The sequence below is a fragment of the Nicotiana tabacum genome, chromosome 12, assembly GCF_000715075.1.
Source record: "Nicotiana tabacum cultivar K326 chromosome 12, ASM71507v2, whole genome shotgun sequence".
Lineage (NCBI taxonomy): Eukaryota > Viridiplantae > Streptophyta > Magnoliopsida > Solanales > Solanaceae > Nicotiana > Nicotiana tabacum.
In genome coordinates, this window is record NC_134091.1 from 130751103 (window position 1) to 130767518 (window position 16416).

At 37.3% G+C, this 16416-nt stretch overlaps 1 protein-coding gene across 1 annotated transcript; it reads left to right on the forward strand.

Moving 5' to 3' along the window:
* Positions 1 to 2476: 2476 nt before the first annotated feature.
* LOC142167393 (uncharacterized) lies at positions 2477 to 2969 on the forward strand. Its single transcript, XM_075227559.1, has 2 exons — positions 2477 to 2711; positions 2830 to 2969. Exons 1-2 carry the CDS (start codon positions 2477 to 2479, stop codon positions 2967 to 2969), a joined length of 375 nt encoding a protein of 124 aa, XP_075083660.1.
* The last annotated feature ends 13447 nt before the right edge of the window (positions 2970 to 16416 follow it).

The window sequence follows — 16416 nt, forward strand, 5'->3', positions numbered from 1 at the left end:
AAAGAATCAATTACAATCATCGATATGGTCCCCTCACAACCACATGCAGAAAATTCTTTGAAGGGTGGTGAAGAACCTGAGATAGCCACTGATTCCAAGAGATTGAGAGCAAAAAGTCCAATCACTAACAACTCCATAGATGTCCATCATATTCAACATCAACAGAACAGTAACTCCTTACATGATCTGGAAGCTGATGATGAAACTGAGCATATGAATTATACCTTGTGCATGCCAAGATTGCTTCCCAGAATTGCTTTGTCTCCTGTTAGTGATTCTGACTCTGAATTCTCTTTACAATCAGCAAGTGATTGTCTCTCTCCCCTAGTACGATTCCGGTGAGCAATTACAGAGTCCTACAGTAATTGAGACATCTAAATGGACCAAGTTAGTGATGGGGAAATCTTGCAAGGCATTCAGAGTTAATGTGAAGGGGTTCGAGCATGAAATTCTAGATATGATTATAAGGATGGAGGAAAAGAGACAAATCCAAGCGAAAAATCAGAAATATATGGGGGAAAGAAAACCTGACAAAATAGGGAAAACAGAAGCCAAAAGGTTATTATGTTTGGTAAATTATTATTGGGGGGGGGGGATAAGAAGCATAAGGGGAGGAAATATCAGTCTTTTTCTGGATGAAAATCAAAATCCTTAGCTGGAACGTTGGAGGGTTGAATGATATTGAAAAGATGGATACAATTAAATCACTAATTAAAGTTTGGAAGCCGGATATTCTTTGTCTACAAGAAACTAAATTGGAAGATTGGAATGGGATTTTAGCAATGGAGGGTGCAAGAAACAAAGATAGGTTTTCGTAGCAAATGGAGGGTGCAAGAAACAAAGATAGGACATGTGGGACAAAAGACTATGGAAATGTATAGAAATTCTGCAGGGTACTTATTCCATCTCAAGCATGCTGGAAAACACTAATGAGAATTTCAGATTCTGTTTTACAGGGGTGTATGGTGGGCCACACACAAACTGGGAAAGAGAAGAGTTATGGAATGAACTAGGGGCTGTTAGAGGAATCTGGGATGAGCAATGGGTAATAGGAGGCGATTTCAATGTTTGTAGGTTTGAAAGTGAAAGGCATAATTGTCTGAGAAGATCAAGGGCCATGAGGGGGTTCTCAGATGTCATTCAAGATCTTTGCTTATTAGACTTACAATAACAAGGAGCTCAATTCACCTGGTCCAGAGGAGAGGAGAATATCCAAGCATCAAGAATAGATAGATTCCTTGTGTCATCAGAATGGAATGATACTTTTCAAAAAATAAGTCAAGTTGCCCTTTCCAAAGTCATCTCAGATCATTCTCCTATCATGTTGGAAAATGGGTACTGGGATTCAAATCCATCCTACTTTAAATTTAAAAATATGTGGTTAAACACGAAAGGCTTTCAAGATATGATCAAGTCATGGTGGCAGAGTTATAAAGTCAATGGAACTCCTGACTTTGTACTGGTGAATAAATTGAAGCTACTAAAAAAAGAGCTCACAACTTGGAACAAAGAGGAATATGGCAGAACCGCAGCTAGGCGGGGAAGATCCCTAGAGGATCTTTTCTTTTTGCAATAGCAAACTGAAGGCAGAACTCTTTCTCAAGAAGAAAAATCCAGTATGATGAGACTTCAAATAGAAATTCAACAGCTGGCCAACGAAGAAGAAATATCATGGAGGAAAAAATCAAGATGTTTGTGGCTCAAAGAAGGGGATAAAAACACCAAGTTCTTTCAGAAAGTTGCCAATTCCAACAGGAGACACAAAGTTCTTTCAGAAAGTTGCCAATTCCAACAGGAAAAATAATTGTTTTGACAGACTACAAATTGAAGATGATTTCATTGAAGACAAAGCTTTAATCAGAGTTGAGATTTTAGACTTCTATCAGAAGTTGTACATTGAAAATGAAAGATGTAGATCTTCAACAAGGCTATAAAATGTAGCAACTTTATCTAGAGAATAGAAAGCGTTGCTGGAAAGACCATTTGAAGAGGCAAAAGTTCTGGACATTATCAAAGCTTGTGCACCTGATAAAGCTCCAGGTCCTAATGGTTACACCATGGCATTTTACTAGAAATCATGGGCGGTAGTAAAGAATGATATCATGGGTGCACTTCATTATTTTCACCAGAATGGCAACTTAGTCAGGTCTTGTAATGCCTCGTTTATAGCTCTAATCCCTAAGAAAAAAGGGGCCACTGAATTGAGGGATTACAGATCAATCAGCTTAATTGGTAGTGTTTATAAAATAGCCTGCAAGATCATAGTAAAAAGGTTGAAAGGGGTGATAGGGAAGCTAGTTTCAGGACATCAAAATGCGTTCATCAAATCAAGGCAGATCACTGATGCAACTCTAATAGCCAATGAAGTATTAGATTGGAAGATGAAGTCTGGCAACCTCGTCTACTTTTCAAACTTGACATTGAAAAGGCATTTGACCAACTCAATTGGGCGCACTTGATTAATATACTCAGGAAGATGGGATTTGGAGAACGCTGGATTAGATGGATTAAATTTTGTATTATCACGGTGAAGTACTCAATTCTAATCAATGGTGGACCTGTTGGGTTTTTCTCTCCCCAAAAAGGCCTGAAACAGGAAGATCCATTGTCACCTTTTTTGTTCATTCTTGCTATGGAAGGCCTAAGAAAAATGTTAGACAAACCTAACCAGCTTCATTGGTTGGAGGGTTTTAAGGTGGGCAATGAAGAAGGCAATTTTGTGATAGTGTCGCATCTGTTATATGCAGATTACTCTGATTTTTTGCAGAGCTGAAAAATCACATGTTATATATCTTAATCTCACGTTAATGATATTTGAAACTATTTCAGGCCTACACATGAACATGCTGAAAAGCACCATCTACCCGGTTAACACAGTCCCAAATCTGGATGAGCTTGCAGAGGTTATGTGTTTTAAAGTGGGATCTTTCCCTACATCATATCTGGGGCTCCCATTGGGAGCTAGATAGAAGTCTGAAGGCATCTCGAATGGAGTGAATGAGAAATTTGAAAGAAAACTGGCTTCCTGGAAAATGCAATACCTATCCTTTGGAGGCAGACTTACACTCATCAATAGTGTGCTAGATAGCATACCAACATATTTCATGTCCTTATTCCCAATCCCATCTAAGGTACAAAGGAGACTTGATCAATTAAGAAGAGATTTTTTATGGGAAGGCAACAGTGACACTCACAAGTTACATTTGGTTAAATTGCCAAGAGTTATTCTTCCTAAGTGTCACGACCCAAAATCACATGACCGGCACCCGACAAACTATCCAACTCGGGCGAACCAAACCGTACAAGAATGTCCATCTATATGCAAAATAAATACATGCGGAAGTCTTTTTGAAAACACATTCATTTTAAATTATTAAAACCATACACGAAACAAAGTCTTTAAATCCATTATTTTACAATAATTGAAAAATACAAAAGAATAACAATATTTCTTTCATGCATGACATACGAATAACTCTCGATTACAACTCCAAAAAAGAATAACAACTGTCTATAGAATCTTTAAGACACAATGATGAAATAAATACTTGGGATAGACCCAACCAAAAGTAAGTAAGATCAACATGAAGGCTACCACGGAATAAAAGTGGTGCCTTGCTATATGCTTCAGAAAGAGAGTCATCCTATTGCCCCATCAGCTCATTATGTACCACGTCTCATCCTGAAAACATATAAAGTAAGTGGGACCCTAGAGAGGGCCCCTGAGGGCTGAGTACACTACAGCGGTACTCAATAAGTGTCATAGACTCTCTCTAACTCAAGTTTCTGGGACAAGGCTTTACAAAAATAATGCAACCAACATTGATATAAAACATAACAATTATAACAATTCATGCTCTTTATCATTTTAAATGAAAAGACTAGAAAAATGTAAATCATGATATAAACTTTTAAAATATTTATACCAACCCATGATTCTAATAAAATCATGTAAAATCATTTTAACTACATTAAGCCATTGAAATCATTTTTGGCTCCTTAGGCCTAAACATAACAAAATTAGCTTTTACCTTTTCACTGGGAGTACTATACCGATACCGACATAATAAACAACTACTAGGTGATTGTAACGACCCGATTTATCATTTTAAGAATTAACGCTCCGTTCAGTGACATAACATCTCGAGTAGCTTCGCAATATGTATTACGACCCGCGGGTGTGATCGAGTTTGATTTACTGAAGATTCGAAATTAAATTAAAAGAACAATCCTTATTTAGAAGCTTAAATGGAAAAAGTTGACCGGAGAGTTGACTTTTGAGTAAACGACTCCGGAATGGAATTTTGATGATGTCAATAGCTCCGTATGGTAATTTTGGACTTAGGAGCGTATCCAAAAAATTATTTGGAGGTCCGTAGTGGGATTAAGCTTGAAATGGAAAAAATCAAATTTTTGGACAGTTTGATCGGGAGGTTGACTTTTACTTCATCGTGTTCGCACTCCCTCCTTCCGCGTCCGCGTAGAGCCCTTTTGTGGGCAGTGTCATTTCTTCTACGTGATCGCATGCATCATTCCACGATCGCGTTGTGCATTTTGAGGCGGTAGCCATTTTCTTCTTCGCGATCACATTAGTTCTTCCGCGATCGCGATGTACAAATACCTGGGCAGAACATAAAAGTACTTTATTTCGAAAGTTAGCCATTTTTATCATTTTTGGAGTTGTAGAGCTTGATTTTGAGTGATCCTTCGTGGGTTTTTCAAGAAAATCATCTAGTTAAGTGTTCTATACCCGAAAGTGATTATATTTCATAAATCCATGGCTATATTCATCGTTTAATTCGGATTTAAATAGAAGAAATCAAGATTCTTGCAAAATTTTCCAAAAACAAAAATTCAAGATTTGGAAGACGATTTTTTATTGGAATTTGATAAAATTGGTATGGTTGAACTCGTATCGGAATGGGTATTCGGATTTTGTGAAAATTATGTCGGGTTCCGAAAGGCGGGCCCCGCGTCGACTTTTGTTGACTTTCTGGAATAAATTTTTAAGTCGATGTTTTATTATCCGGAATTGTTCTCGATGAATTATTATGGATTTATAGAATTAATTTGAATATATTTGAGCGGTACGGAGGTCAATTCCAGCAAGAAGGCGATTTTGGAATATCGACATAACTTCAAAAAGGTAAGTGTGTTGCTTAACCTCGAGTGGGGGAATTACCCCTTAGGCATCGAGTCTTATGTGCCATTTGTGAAATGTGAAAAGCCGTGTACGCGAGGTGACGAGTACGTACTCGGGCTTATATGTGCAAAATTTATTGAGTTAAAGTCTTAGGCATAGAATGTAGTAAATTGAATAATTGTTGGCATATACTTAATCATCTATTTGTCGTGCCTAAATCCTTGTTGTTGAATTTGTTTTTATATGACAATTCGATGTGATTGTTACTTGAAAATTTATGTAATTTAGTGAGTATTGTTGGTTTGATATTTATTGAAATTTAATTTCAATATGAATTTTCTCTATGCAAATAATTAATTAAGCAAGTTTAAAAAGAAGTGTTAATATAATTATCTAAGTTTGGATTAATGAAGGCTTTGCTTTATGCTGAGTAATTTCTATCTCTGTTGATTGTTTTGGGGGTGTTATACACATTGTGTGGGGCTTTCGGCCACTTATTGTGAAATTAATTGATTTGGTTGTATCTTTGGACTTTTGGTTGTAGCCATTGGGCAAATTTTGATATGAATTGATTTTGTTATATTGCCGTGATAATTTTCCGTATAAATTATTGTGTTGTGTGAGTTATTATTTTGAGGATATAAGGGTAGCATTTCACTGTTGATATTGTGTGAGTATAAGGGTGGCATTTCACTATTGTTGTGTTTGTTGCAATATTGTCTGGGCGGAGCGATAAGGGTGGCTATAGAAGCGATAAGGGTGGCTATAGGAGTGATAAGGGTGGCTATAGGAGCGATAAATGCGGCTATTGACATTGTCAGGGCGGAGGGATAAGGGAGGCTATTATAGGAGTGATAAATGTGGTTATAGGAGAGATAAGGGTGGCTATCGTCAGGGACAATATGTGATGATGTGGAGTTGTTGTGTTGGTGATTTTCATGTGATGTGATTTTTTTTGTGTTTATTTTTATACCATGTGCAATTTGTCTTGTTGTTGGTAAATTGATAACAATCTGATTCATGTTGAAATTGGGAGTATGTGGCTATTGCCAGGCGGATTATAAAATGAAATGTGAGCAAGAGGTACCGTGAGTAAATAATGAGGATATTAGCACGTGAATTGTCCATGCAGTTGTGATATGAAATGTGGGCACGAGGTGTTGTGATTAAATGATAATGATATTTGGCACGTTAATTGTCCATGCAGTTGTGATATGAAATGAGGGCACGAGGTGCCGGGAAAATATGATGATTTAATTATGGGCACGAAGTGCCGTGGAATTATGAAAAATGGGTTGAGGCCCGTGTTTACGAAAAATATGAAATTGGGCTGAGACCCGTATATTTTATGATTATAAAATGAGGTGTCACATGGTGACTTTTTAATTTGAAAGAATCATATTCAAAATATTTATTTCGAAGGATTTTTATTTAGAAAGTATTATATGAAAGAATTGTATTTGAAAGATAATTATTTGAGAAAATTATATGTGAAAGACATTTATTTGAAGAACTTGATTTAATCGGGTGTACTTGTATTTATTATTTGTTGAGCGATATTAATGGTGTTCTTGTTGTCTTGCTGTGCATATCACTGATTGTTTTATGTTACTCTATTGTTATCTGTTTCCTATTATATTGCACAGGCTATTAGACCAGTGAGTGTCTTGACTGTACCTCGTCTCTACTCCACTGAGGTTAGTCTTGATACTTATTGGGTACCGACCGTGGTGTAATCATACTACACTTCTGCATATTTTTGTACAGAGCCAGGTATTGGAGATATCGGACTTGAGTAGAGTTAAAGCGAGATCGTAAGGATTCAAGGTAGAGTTGTTTGGTCGTCGCAGTCCCTTGGAGTCTTTTCATTTCATTGTACTGTTAATTTCTAATCACACAGTATTGTATATTCGGTCCTCGTGACCATTCCATGTATTCAGCTAGAGTTCATGACTCAGTAATACCAGTCTTGGGAGGTTGTATATTCATATTTGTTCCACTGTTAGATTTGATTACTTATTCATATTCAAAAATAAAAAATAAAAAATAAATGGCTCCAAAATGTAATTGAAATCGGCTTACCTAGTCTTAGAGACTAGGTGCCATCATGACGCCTATGGTGGGAGTTTGGGTCATGACAAGTTGGTATTAGAGCTCTAGGTTCATAGGTTCTACGAGTCACTAACGAGTCTAGAAGAGTCTTGTCGATCGGTACGGAGACATATGTACTTATCTTCGAGAGGCTACAGAATTGTTAGGAAATTTCCACTTCTTTTATTCCTATCGTGCGGATTTGTTAATTGTAGAATTTGAGCCTTTGTATCTTTATTCTCTCACAGATGGTGAGAACACGTGCTACCGGGTTAGCTGAGCAGGCATCCGCACATACTGCTAGGGTTGCAAGAGGTCAGGGCCGAGGTAGAGGTCGAGGTAGAGGTCGAGGAAGGACAAGTGTCGTGACTAGAGTACCTATCAAGGCAACAGTTGAGGAGCCGCCAGTAGCTCCAGTTGGGGGACAGGTACCAGAAGCACATGTTGTTACCCCCAGACTTCAAGCGACTTTGGCATAGTTCCTGAGTATGTTTGGTACATTAACCCGGGCGGGATTGATCTCTGCTCCAAATATTTCGTAGATTGGGGGAGTAGCTCTGACTCCTTTCATAACTCCAGAGCAGCAGGTTCATGTTAGTCAGGTTTCGGGTATAATACCGGTACAACCTATTATTCTGGTTAGACCTTACGTCAGGCCAGAGGCATCAGAAAAAGAACAAAAGAGACTTGAAAGGTTTAAGAGGTATAGTCCACCTACTTTCAGTGGCACAACTACAGAGGATGCCCAAGGATTTCTGGAAGATTGTCACCGTATTCTCCGCACCATGGGTATTGTGGAAGTGAGCGGAGTTTCCTTTACTACATTTCAACTGTCATGCGCAGTATCAGTGGTGGCAAATCTATGAAGAAGGTAAACCAGCAGACGCAACACCACCAACTTGGGCTCAATTTTCGGAAATGTTCTTGAAAGAGTTTGTTCCCCAGACTCTCGAAGATGTATGGCGCACAGAGTTTGAACGGTTGCGTCAGGGCACTATGATAGTGTCGGAATATGCTATCAGATTTAGTGAGTTAGCCCGTCATGCACCTATCTTGGTTCCTACAATCAGAGAGCGGGTCTGCAGATTCATTGAGGGGATCGATTATGATATTAAAATATGCATGGCTCGAGAGTTTCAAACTGATACTCCATTTCAACAAGTAGTGGAGATTGCAAGGAAGATTGAGGGTGTTTTAGGCGAGGAAAAGGGAGTCTAAGGAGGCCAAAAGGTCTCGAAGATCTGGAGGGTTCAGTGGATTTTACTCTTTAGTTAGGACCCATTATAGAGGAGGCTCGAGTAGTCGATCAGCTCAGTCTGCACATCAGATTACTCAGGGTGCTCCAGTTTATAGTGCGCCACCGACATGAGATTCTTACAGTGGTTATTCTAGTTATCCAGCACAGACTCAATACGAGAAGCCGCGACCTCATAGGGGTTGTTATGAGTATGGTGATACTAGGCACGTCAAGAGAAATTGTCCCAGACTTGGGAGGGGTGGATTTCATCAGAACACTTATGCTACAAGCTTTATTCCAGTTAATACTCCATGTGCACAACCAGTTAGGGGTGGAGGACAGGCGGGTAGAGGGCACCTAAGAGGTGGAGGCCCGACCCGTTGATATAATTGCTATGAATTGGCTGAGGCCGATACACCAGATGGTGTCGTTACAGGTACGATCCTGATTTTGTTATAAAGGGATATTTTCCCTTAATTTGATTCGGTTCTGAATATTGAGGTGAGTCCTCCTATTATGCCCCGCTTATGGGTAAACTCTGTATTTTGTGAACTCTGTCATTTTATTTTTGTACACCATTGAGGGCTATAAGTCAAAAAGTAATTTTTATTATTCATTATAATACGTTTAATGTGTTTAGGAATAATTGATTCCAATTTTTATGAATTATATGCCCTACCGGTATGAGGGTTCATTATGTATTGTGAAAACTGTTTATGAAATATATTGAAAAGAATAAAGAAAGGAAATTGAAATTTCAGTTGGCACAATGTGCAAAATACTTGTGATTCGGAGTTGAGGACGAGATCCTCACATTTTTATATGAGGTGAAATATTTAAACCGGGCTACAAGTCGCGGTGGAAGTTATATAAGGACGAGGTCCTTATGGTGAAATATTCATAAGTTTAAAATTCTTCCTTTGTGAAATTTAATTTGTACAATAATATTAATAGGGAGTCATGCCTATTAGACTTATTTGATAATTCTTGTATATTTTCTGTACATATTCATCCATTTTTGTGCCGTAAATATTGAGTTTTAGCTTATGAGATGAGTGCCCAGGTGGCGTTAAATGTGACTCATTAATCCGAGTAAGTAATCATGAGTTCTGCATGCCTCACATTCTGTTGTCAGTGTTGTGAAAATTTGAAATGAGGTGGTGGTTAATATGAGATTAATTGATGATGCTGGAATTAATTATGAACAGCTTTTAAGACCAGAGATGTGGTGATGAGCATACATATGATGCGCTTCATGTCCTGATATCATTGTGATAATGTAGTGCTTGTAATGGTAAGATTAGTGTTATTGATATATACAATGTGGTGTTTTGTTGGGTTGTGGATGTATTGTTAGGAGTTGTTTTGGTGCTACTCTGGCAGGTGGTTAGGCCCAATTACAAGGGAGACTCTGCCGAAATTTCTGGAAAATATTTGGGAGTTAGAAAAATTTGGGAGATTGATATGTGCCAAAGAAGAGATAAATTATGTTATGTGTTTGAGGGCGAATGATCTTAAGCGCGGAAGAATGTAACACCCCAAAAAAAATTTGAAGTACTTCAACACTATCAAGAAAGTTGATGTGTGCGTAGGCACAAGTTGCTATAGCCAGTTGATACTAATATGGTGCGCTGTTGTGAAAATTAGGCCTTTTGGAAATGTTTGGAGTGTAATAAATTGGTCTTAAAGTTTATAAATATGGATAAAAGAAATAATCTCAAATGAGATGGTGTTGTCGGGGTTATCTCAAATGCGGTAATGTGGGATCAATTGTGAGTATATGTGTAAAAGTAAAATCATAAATTTGGTAACCTCAGATTAATTCTTAGCATGTTCGAGGACGAAGGTTTGTTTAAGAGGTGGAGAATGTAACTACCCGACTTGTCGTTTTAAGAATTAACGCCCCATTCTGTGACTTAAGGTCTCGAGTAGCTTCGCAATATGTATTATGACCTGCGGGTATGGTCGAGTTTGATTTACTGAAGATTCAGAATTAAATTAAAAGAACAAACCTTATTTAGAAGCTTAAATGGGAAGAGTTGACCAGAGAGTTGACTTTTGAGTAAACGACTCCGGAATGGAATTTTGATTATGTCAATAGCTCTGTATGGTGATTTTGGAGTTAGGAGGGTGTCCGAAAAATTATTTGGAGGTCCGTAGTGGGATTAAGCTTGAAATGGCGAAAGTTGAATTTTTGGAAAGTTTGACTGGGGGGTTAACTTTTTGATATCGAGGTCGGAATCCGATTCTGAAAATTTGAATAGCTTTGTTATGTTAATTATGACTTGTGTGCAAAATTTGAAAGTCATTTCAGATTGATTTGATACGTTTCGGCGTAAAATATATAAGTTGGAAGATTCGAAAACTCATAATATGATTCGACGCGTGATTCGTAATTTCAGCGTTATTTGACGTGGTTCGAAGCCTCAACTAAGTTCGTATTGTATTTTGGGATGTGTTGGTATATTTGGTTAAGGTCCCGAGGGTCTCGGGTGCATTTCGGATGGGCTACGGGTCATTTTCTCTTGTTTTGGATGGTTGTTCTGATATCAGGTGTTCTATTCTATGCGATCGCGTAGATGAAGGCGCGATAGCGAAGGTTGTTTGAGGGACTGACCATTTTCCTTCTTTGCGTTCACATAGGGTTGTCCGCGATTGCGGAAGTGTACCTTTTTCTTCTCCGTGTTCGCACCTCACTGCCCGCGTTCGCATAGCCCAACTGTAACAGATGACGATTTCCTCTTCTACTCTGCGATCGCATGCTATCTCACGCGATCACGTAGTGTATTGTTGACGTACCATATTTTTCTTCATTGCGTTCGCACTCCCTCCTTCCGTGTTCGCGTAGAGCCCTTTTATGGGCAGTGCCATTTCTTCTACGCAATCACATGAATCATTCCACGATCGCATTGTACATTTTGAGGCAGTAGCCATTTTCTTCTTCGCGATCATGTTAGTTCTTCCGCGATCGCGATGTACAAACACCTGGGCAGAACATAAAAGTACTCTATTTCGAGAGTTAGCCATTTTTGGAGTTGTAGAAATTGGTTTTGAGCGATTCTTCGTGGATTTTTCAAGAAAATCATCTAGGTAAGTGTTCTATACCCGAAATTGATTATATTTCATAAATCCATGGTTATATTCATCGTTTAATTCGGATTTAAATGGAAGAAATTAATATTATTGCAAAATCTTCCAAAAATAAAAATTCAGGATTTGGAGGACAATTTGTTATTGGAATTTGATAAAATTGGTATGGTTGAACTTGTATCGAAATGGGTGTTCGGATTTCGTAAAAATTATGTCAAGTTCCGAGAGGCAAGCCCCACGTTGACTTTTGTTGACTTTTTGGAATAAATTTTTAAGTCGATGTATTATTATCCGAAATTATTTCCGATAAATTTTAATGGAGTTATAGAATTAATTTGAATATATTTGAGCGGTACGGAGGTCAATTCCAGCAAGAAGGCGATTTTGGAATATCGACATAACTTCAAAAAGGTAAGTGTGTTGCTTAACCTCGATTGGGGGAATTACCCCTTAGGCATCGAGTCTTATGTGCCATTTGTGAAATGTGAAAAGCCGTGTACGCGAGGTGACGAGTACGTACTCGGGCTTATATGTGCAAAATTTATTGAGTTAAAGTCTTAGGCATAGAATGTAGTAAATTGAATAATTGTTGGCATATACTTAATCATCTATTTGTCGTGCCTAAATCTTTGTTGTTGAATTTGTTTATATATGACAATTCGATGTGATTGTTACTTGAAAATTTATGTAATTTAGTGAGTATTGTTGGTTTGATATTTATTGAAATTTAATTTCAATATGAATTTTCTCTATGCAAATAATTAATTAAGCAAGTTTAAAAAGAAGTGTTAATATAATTATCTAAGTTTGGATTAATGAAGGCTTTGCTTTATGCTGAGTAATTTCTATCTCTGTTGATTGTTTTGGGGGTGTTATACACATTGTGTGGGGCTTTCGGCCACTTATTGTGAAATTAATTGATTTGGTTGTATCTTTGGACTTTTGGTTGTAGCCATTGGGCAAATTGTGATATGAATTGATTTTGTTATGTTGTCGTGATAATTTTTCGTATAAATTATTGTGTTGTGTGAGTTATTATTTTGAGGATATAAGGGTGGCATTTCACTGTTGATATTGTGTGAGTATAAGGGTGGCATTTCACTATTGTTGTGTTTGTTGCAATATTGTCTGGGCGGAGCGATAAGGGTGGCTATAGAAGCGATAAGGGTGGCTATAGGAGTGATAAGGGTGGCTATAGGAGCGATAAAGGCGGCTATTGACATTGTCAGGGCGGAGGGATAAGGGAGGCTATTATAGGAGTGATAAATGTGATTATAGGAGAGATAAAGGTGGCTATCGTCAGGGACGATATGTGATGATGTGGAGTTGTTGTGTTGGTGATTTTCATGTGATGTGATTTTTTTTGTGTTTATTTTTATACCATGTGCAATTTGTCTTGTTGTTGGTAAATTGATAACAATCTGATTCATGTTGAAATTGGGAGTATGTGGCTATTGCCAGGCGGATTATAAAATGAAATGTGAGCAAGAGGTACCGTGAGTAAATAATGAGGATATTAGCACGTGAATTGTCCATGCAGTTGTGATATGAAATGTGGGCACGAGGTGTTGTGATTAAATGATAATGATATTTGGCACGTTAATTGTCCATGCAGTTGTGATATGAAATGAGGGCACGAGGTGCCGGGGAAATATGATGATTTAATTATGGGCACGAAGTGCCGTGAAAATATGAAAAATGGGTTGAGACTCGTGTTTACGAAAAATATGAAATTGGGTTGAGACCAGTATATTTTATGATTATGAAATTAGGTGTCACATGGTGACTTTTTAATTTGAAATAATTATATTCAAAATATTTATTTCGAAGGATTTTTATTTAGAAAGTATTATCTGAAAGAATTGTATTTGAAAGATAATTATTTGAGAAAATTATATGTGAAAGACATTTATTTAAAGAACTCGATTTAATTGGGTGTACTTGTATTTTTTATTTGTTGAGCGATATTAATGGTGTTCTTTTTGTCTTGCTGTGCATATCACTGATTGTTTTATGTTACTCTTATTGTTATTTGTTTCCTATTATTTTGTATATTATATTGCACAGGCTATTAGACCAGTGAGTGTCTTGATTGTAACTCGTCTCTACTCCAATGAGGTTAGTCTTGATACTTACTGGGTACCGACCGTGGTGTACTTATACTACACTTCAGCACATTTTTGTGCAGAGCTAGGTATTGGAGATATCAGACTTGAGCAGAGTTAAAGAGGGATCGTAAGGATTCAAGGTAGAGCTGTTTGGCCGTCGTAGTCCCTTGGAGTCTTTTCATTTCATTGTACTGTTAATTTTTAATCACACAGTATTGTATATTCGGTCCTCGTGATCATTCCATGTATTCAGCTAGAGTTCGTGACTCAGTACTACCAGTCTTGGGAGGTTGTATATTCATATTTATTCCGCTGTTAGATTTGATTACTTATTCATATTCAAAAATAAAAAATAAATAGCTCCAAAATGTAATTGAAATCGACTTACCTAGTATTAGAGAATAGGTGCCATCACGACGCCAGTGGTGGGATTTTGGGTCGTGACAGTGATCGACCTAGCAACAAGTATTTGACCCTACTTGTCTGGGAGGCTTCCCGTAGTGTCGTACGAGTCGACTTAACCTCATTACTTTAAGTAATTATCATTTGCCCTCTCAATGGGGGACTTTATCCCACAAACCTCGACTTAGTCTTGGAATGTGTCCCTACACCGGCACGTGTAGTTCCATGGTAACGAACTCAACATTCGAACCAATCTCGGTGGTCTCCACTAGTAACTCCCAAAACATTTGATATTTCAAAAATAGATTCATAGCATATTAGCCTTAAGGGATCTATTATTATAAAACCATTGCTCATGGACAAACCATTTGAAAAAAACAATCAAACATATGATCTTTTTCATGTTAAAGCCTTTAGCAATTTAACATCCATCTTTCAAAGATACAACAAGTGCTATCCATTAAACAAGTTACAAAAGGAAATACTTTTCATAAAAATACATCTTTGGCACTCAAATATTTTATATTCTTTCCAATACTCAAGTTTGAATAAAACTTATATCATTTTTCTCAAGGAATTGTTTGACATCGAATCTTTAGAAACAACATTTTTCAATTGTATAATAACAAAACTTTGTTTATGCAACACAACTCCAAATACATGGTGACATCCTTTCCCGCTTGTCCCCACAAGTATGGATGCACATTTACAAACTCATGTAATAACTTAAATATGATTTTAGAGAAAATCCCTCAAGAAGAGTAAGTATAAATCAACTTACCTCAAGTCCAAGCTTCAAAATAATAGTACGACGCTTCAATTCATTTATAACTCTCAAATGTCGCCAACAAGCCAATATCTACATTAGACATCCCAAGACATCAAAATATATCCAAATATATGTCGATAACAATTTAGGGTTCACAAGTTAACTATAAGTCTTCAACAAGCCCAATTCACCCATACATATCCCATTTATCCTTAGTTGCTTCCATCATTGGCCTTTAAGCCTAATACATGTTATACGATTCAATACTTAATCATGATTAAGCTATTGAAGTACTAGAACCACCAATCATCTTAACAAGATTCAAAAATTCACTATTTATCTTCTTCTCCATTCAAGAACCGTAACTCACAATACTCATTTCAAGGACTAGTATAATTCTTCAACCAATTGGTACTTTCTAATTCACAATACATTCTAAATACTTAATCCATAGATGTATTTAAGTGTAGGGTAGGGATTTTACCTCTTGTAGCTCAAACCCTAACTTGAACTCTTTTGAATAATTCTTGAAGATTAGAGGAATCCCTATGAATTTCAATCCATGTAGATGTTAATACTATCATTAACTAGTGCTAATCCATTATAAAAATATCATAAAACTCACCTTTGATGTGTATTTGGGTTGGGGATGCTCCACCTTCTCTCTAGAATCCAAAATTTAGCCAAAAATGAAATTTCTTTCTCTCTTCCCGAATCCCTTTATTTTTTATAGAAAATAGCCTGTGTAGGCAAATTGTGCAGCCTATGTAGCTTGCCTACGTAGCCTATGCAGATTGCCTACGTAGCCTACGCAGATTATCTACGCAGGCTTGTGTAGCCTACGCAGCTTAAGTCCTCCCTCTCACTTCCATTCTGTTTTTGCCTACGTAGCTTGCGAAGGCTATGCAAGAAGGCTACGCAGGTCTACTGGAATCCTTTCCTCCCTCTTAGCTCAATCATTCCAATTTATGCCTTTAATCATACAACTTGAGGACCTTAAATCCATATTACCTTCATGCCTAAGTATTGTAATGATAATATTACCCTCGTGTGGGTTCGCAATCACTTTGAGGTCTCGTAAATTATTCTTTTAAGCTCGAGTTCGGCTTAATCTTGTTAGAAAAAAATTCTGGGGCTTTACAATCTCCCCCACTTAGAACCATTCGTCCCCGAATGTCATGGTGAAGACGATATCAAGTTCAAATATCCAATCACAACCCTTTTTGACCATTGCACCAAATGAGCTCATTATTACTCATCCCTTTTGACTAATTCTCAAAATTTCGGCAGAGCTTCCTTTGTTTCTAGGCCTATATGAATTTTCTTCACTTGCTAGCGAGCCACAAAGATATAAATAAAGAAGCCAACGTTGCTCTACATGTCATAGAAACATCAACAATATATCATCGACCTCATATGCCTCAAATCATAACTGCATAGCCAATTTCGGCATCACAACAATAAAATCTATTATAATGAGTCAAATCTAGCCATCATAGGCAAAAATTGAATCAACAACACTAATAATATGTGCAACCCTCAACTTATAATCAAGATAAATAAATTACTTAATCGC